At 39.8% G+C, this 5,310-nt stretch overlaps 1 protein-coding gene across 1 annotated transcript in view; it reads right to left on the bottom strand.

Moving 5' to 3' along the window:
• Positions 1–5,110, bottom strand: part of ZNHIT6 (zinc finger, HIT-type containing 6) — a 102,679-nt gene extending 97,569 nt beyond the window's left edge. The window contains exons 1-4 of the mRNA XM_006831074.1: positions 4,569–5,110; positions 3,097–3,162; positions 2,905–3,011; positions 2,734–2,819 (exon numbers count right to left, since the gene is read on the bottom strand). Of these exons, the coding sequence (XP_006831137.1) occupies positions 2,734–2,819; positions 2,905–3,011; positions 3,097–3,162; positions 4,569–5,110 (801 nt within the window). The remainder of the gene's footprint in view (positions 1–2,733; positions 2,820–2,904; positions 3,012–3,096; positions 3,163–4,568) is intronic.
• Positions 5,111–5,310: the final 200 nt, after the last annotated feature.

The raw sequence follows: 5,310 nt of genomic DNA, 5'->3' as shown, positions 1-5,310 counted from the left end.
ACCCACAACCCCACACCAGAACTCCTATTCTGGGTTGATGATGTGCCCTGTAAACTTTGACTCAATCCACAATAAAAACCTAAAAAAAAAAAAAAAAAAAAAAAAAATCAACTAATAAAATTCACATTAGATTCAATAAAAGTGAAAAAAAATCAAATATATATCTGATCCAATAAAATGTTCATTCATGATAAATCTGTTAACTAAGAAAGAACTTTCTTAATCTAATAAATGTAAAATATTTAAAGTAATGTGTGGTACTATAGAATAAAGCACTGTACAGCAAGGTCAGTTTGAATCACAAGGTCCGTAGTTCAAATTCACCAGCCGCTCCTTGGAAGCCCTACACAGGTTAAATGAGTAAGAACTGACTGGATGGCACTTAACAACAAACATCATCTTAATGGTGAAATTCTGAAAGCTTCCCCCTTTGATATTACAAGGAACAAGGCAAAAATGCTCTGCAGAGAATAGCTCATTTAAAATGTCTAGTGGTAGTGAATCGGGCTGTGAACTGCAAGGTCAGCAGTTCGAAACTACCAGCTATTCCACGAGAGAAAGATGAGGCTTTCTGCTCCCATAAAGATTTACAGCCTCGGAAACCCTGTATAGGGTCGCTAGGAGTCAGAATCGACTCCATAGCACATAACCACCACCACCAAGACTACTATCTTTAGAAAAGTACATCTGCAAAGCTAGTTCTTGGTTGACATCTGGCGACTGGCCTGGTAAGTGATTCTCTCCACTTACACAAAACTTTTCCTAATTGATAAGGTGGTGTAGTGGATTATATGTCGGACTGTTAACTGCAGTTGGAACCCACCAGCCATTCTGTGGGAGAAAGATGAGACTGTTTGCGCCTGTAAGGATTTCCAGCCTTGGAAACCCTAGGGAACTGTTCCACTCTGTCCCTCAGAGCCACTAAAAGCTGGAATCGACTTGATATCAGCCCACTGGTAAATGTTAAGAGTGGCTTCATGATGTCTAAACTGTTTGTATAAACGATGTGGTTTATTCTAGCTAAACATCTGTTTTGCTTTTGGGAGTCTGGAAAGTTAGTACATATTTGGCTGAGTGTATCTATATTCACCAATACAATCCTTGTGCACTGAGTCTCTAAGTAACTTCCCTGGTAGACAGCACTGTGCAAGTATTGTCACAACTCACTGCTGAAGGAATTAAGGAGGATTCCACTGGGAAGACTCCTGGAAGCGACACCTAGTTTCCTCTGGACTTCTTTATCCTTTGCTAATATTGTTTGGTTTCCTTTCACTGGGGTTAGCAGTCCGGTGCTTATCCTACAGCATGGCACCAGGACTCCGAAAATGAGACTGCACAGTGATATGTTAACTTTTACTTCCTGGAAGTTGTATAACAAATGTGTCTGTAAGCGGACAGCAGGAACCTTAGGAAAGCGGGTAATGGTCTAAGTCTAGATCTGGGTTATAGATACTTGGATGTTTGCTTCATAATTAATTATTTATCAGACAGCATTTTCTATTTTATGCATTTAAAAATGGAAAAATAATTTATCTCTAAATAGAATTTTGATTATGCCTGATTAGACCAAATAAAAAAAAAATAATCTCAGTGAAAAATATTTTGACATATTTTATATGAACTACTAGTATTCTGGAGTCCTGGTGTGGTGTTGTGTGTTGATGCACCAGACTGCAAAGCCATTTGAACTGCAAGGTCGGTGGTTCAATCTCACCAGCTGCTCCACAGAAACCCTATACAGGGTCGCTATGGGTTGGAATTGACTCTACAGCACTTAACAACAACAACTAGTATTCTAGAAATAATTCAGCAGTGAGATTAACATATATAAGCTACATATACTCACATACACACAATGGGGCTTCAAAAAGCTCATGGAAAAATTCCATTATCTTTCAATGAATTTTTCCATGAACTTTTCAAAGTTCCCTCATGTGTGCACGTATGTGTAGATACATGGTTTAAACTTTGCATAGTATATAAAAAAATAAAGCGTATGAAATGAAAATTTTTGAAAAAAGTCCTGTTAGTTTTTCCTTCAAAGCAACAACAATCCTAATAGCATTATCTCAGCCACCAACCCTCATCTCTTGACTGGTCCAAAGCTGTGATTAGTATCCTGCTTCCTATCTTCTACTCTCGTCCCTTAAAGCCCATTCTCTACATAACAGCAACAAAGACCTTTCAAACAGCAAATATACTTAAAACTCTCTCAGTGCTTCCATTTTCATATAAAAGACCTTATCAGTCCACATACATCTAACTTCATGTGCAATAGTCTCCTTACTTACTACGCTTCACTTACCTTCTTAGTCCTCAAACATGCCCCAAACTGGAATAGTCCTCCTTGAAATGTTCACATGACTCTCCCTCCTATCATTCTCATCACTGTTTTTACCCCTTCAGGCACATTTCTGATTAACAAAATGTTACCCTGAAATCCAGTCCTGCTCCTACACTGTCATTCTCTTTGTTGTCTAAGACTTTTTTTATATTCTGCAAGTATTTAATTCTGTCTGTGATTATATTTGCTCCTCCACTCATTTCTTCTATCTCCTTTATTACAATACAACCCTCCTCATGAGGCGAAAGACTTTATTTTCCTCACTGTTGTATCCCTAGTAACTAGAATAGTGCTGGATCACGGCAGCCACTCAAGTTACTAAATGAGAAAGAACAAACCTAATTGACTGAAAGGAATTACAACTGAAAGAGTTTAGAAGAAATACTTACATGCTTATTTCCAATTGGTCTTTTCAAAAAAGTGTCTCTAGAAATATAGTCTGCTGTTCTGGCCACATCTTCTAAAAATCGATAATCTAATGATGTCAAAATAGAGAAATAAATGAATGATCTATGCTGGTAGCCAGAAAATAACAATCTGCTGTGCATAAGATGGCTTACCACTGAGAAGATTCATTTCAGTAAACTGCTGTATTGAAATAAACGCAGTTTTATCTCGAACTCCATTACATGTCAGCTCTGCTTTGTGTTTCTTGACACAGGGCAAACTAAAGAGAAAGAGGAAGTTACTTTTACAGTTTGTGGTAAAAAAGGTACAGATAGAAGTAGAAAGGTAGGAAAGGACATATATACCTGCAGGAATATCGCATACAGCGTGGACATTTGTACTTTGCTTCTTCTGTACCACATGTTTCACACCTACAAAAGCCCAAATGTAATTAGATTATTTGTTAACTCCACTTATAAACTTTGAATGCGTATTCAATTCCCATCACAATCGATTTAAAAGCATACTGCATAAAGTATGGTGGTGGTGGTGATGTGCCGTGGAGTTGGTTTTGACTCATAGCAACCCTGTAACAGGGTTTCCGAGGCTGTATATCTTTACAGGAGCAGAAAGCCTCATCTATCTCGCACGGATGGTAGTTTCAAACTGCTGACCTTGAGGTTAACAGCTCAATTCATAACCACTTCGCTACCAGAGTTCCTTGCAAAAAGTCTATGCAAAGGTAAATTTGGTAACATACCTTGGTGCCCATCAAGACACTGTTTGAAAACTTCAAGAAGCGGATGGTAAGTTTGAACCACAGACCTTGTGGTTAGCAGTCCAGTGCTAATCCTATAGCTCCTCACAAGGACTCTGAAAATGAGATTGTTGGTGGTGGTGGTGTTAAGTGCCTTCGAGTTGGTTCTGACCCATAGCAACCATGTATTGGGTTTCCGAAGAGTAGCTGGTGACCTTGAACCATGAAGCTTGGGTTTCAAACTGCCTTTGTAGCCCAGCGCATTAACCCACAGCGCCATACTGATATTTTAACTTTAACTTTCTGGCAATCTCATAACAAATGTGTATGCGTGTATGTGTGTTTGTGTGTATATGTACATGAATATACTAAGGTCCCATTAATGAGCTTTGTATAGATATTTCCAGAGCACATCCACCACATAAAAAAAATTTAGAGAAAGTAGTAGTTGCATCTTCTTTTTTCACTCCACATTCAATCTAGAATGAACAATTAAAATGATCTAGAAACTATTAACTGCTCTTCTCAGATCTGGGGGCTACTGAGAGCCGAACTACTGCTATTTACAGTTGACCCACTGTTTTACCCACTCTTTTATTTCCTATTTTATCACATGATCACATGCTATTAAGGAAACTAAAGAGCAAATCAAAAGCTATAAATATTCACAGTACCTACACAGAAACTGGACTGGTGAATTTAAATATCAACTTGATCATATTTTGCATTGCTTGTTTTATTAGCTTTTTCCTCATCTCTATGCTATCTGAAAGAAATTCTAAGCTAAGTCAGACACTTATTCAAAGGCCCTCCAGCCCCAGGCTTTTCATTTCCTAATCAAGCTACTGCCCATCTGACTTACTACCAACCTCACACATTTCACTGAATTTGTCATTTGACAACATTCAACGTTGTTCCACCTCTACACAACCACCCCAACTGGCTCCTAACTCAGGCTCCAGGGACCCAAACTTGCTTTACTTTTCATTATTCCACCCTCTGCAGGTAGAAAGTAGTTTTCTTGTTCTAAACAGAGCACTCCATGGCTACAGCCCCCCAATCAATTTCTCTCCAACCCACCTTGACATGGCCAGTTTCCGCTTGCAGATCACTGGAGGATTGAGCTCAGGCTCTTCTTTCACTTTTGTATCATCCATTACTTCTTTTTTCAGGACATCCTTCTCTTCTTTTACACAAACTCCATACATTAGCTCCTCCTCTTTGATGTTCTGATCAGCCAATAGCTCTTCCTTTATTTCAAACTTAACTTTTTTCTCTTCTAACCAGTCCATAACCTCTTCTTTCACCTTCACTTTTTCCTCCTTTATCTCTAGTTCATCCATCTTCTCTTCTTTTACCAGAAAACTCGTATTCATCTCCTGTTTTACCTCCCATATACCCACTTTCTCATCCTTCACCTCAGGCTCACCCATCTCCTCCTTCACCCACTGCGCATCCAACTTGCATTCTCCTATTTCTGGCCATTCTGTAATTTCCTGCTTCACAATCTTCAGGTCCACTCGCATGTCCTCTGCCCTCTGCCCATTTCCTTCCCATCCATCCTCTGTTTTCTCCGCTCTTGTCAGTTCATTCCCCTCTTTTTCATCGCAGGTGTCCGCCATCCCTGCTAAGCCCCTGACTCCCTCCCCACACGAGTCGGATTTTAGCCGCGCCCCCTAAGCTGCACTCTGGCAATCTCCTTCAGACGCCCCTTCAGCAAACTTCACCAACTCACGGACGGTGATCCCTGCTGCCACTTGGTCCGGAATACTGTCACTCCCACGCCAAGCGTGAACTACAGGAAAGGAGACCGACAGCACCA

Source organism: Chrysochloris asiatica, unplaced genomic scaffold (assembly GCF_000296735.1).
Source record: "Chrysochloris asiatica unplaced genomic scaffold, ChrAsi1.0 scaffold00002, whole genome shotgun sequence".
Lineage (NCBI taxonomy): Eukaryota > Metazoa > Chordata > Mammalia > Afrosoricida > Chrysochloridae > Chrysochloris > Chrysochloris asiatica.
This window is presented reverse-complemented; position numbering and strand designations above follow the sequence as displayed.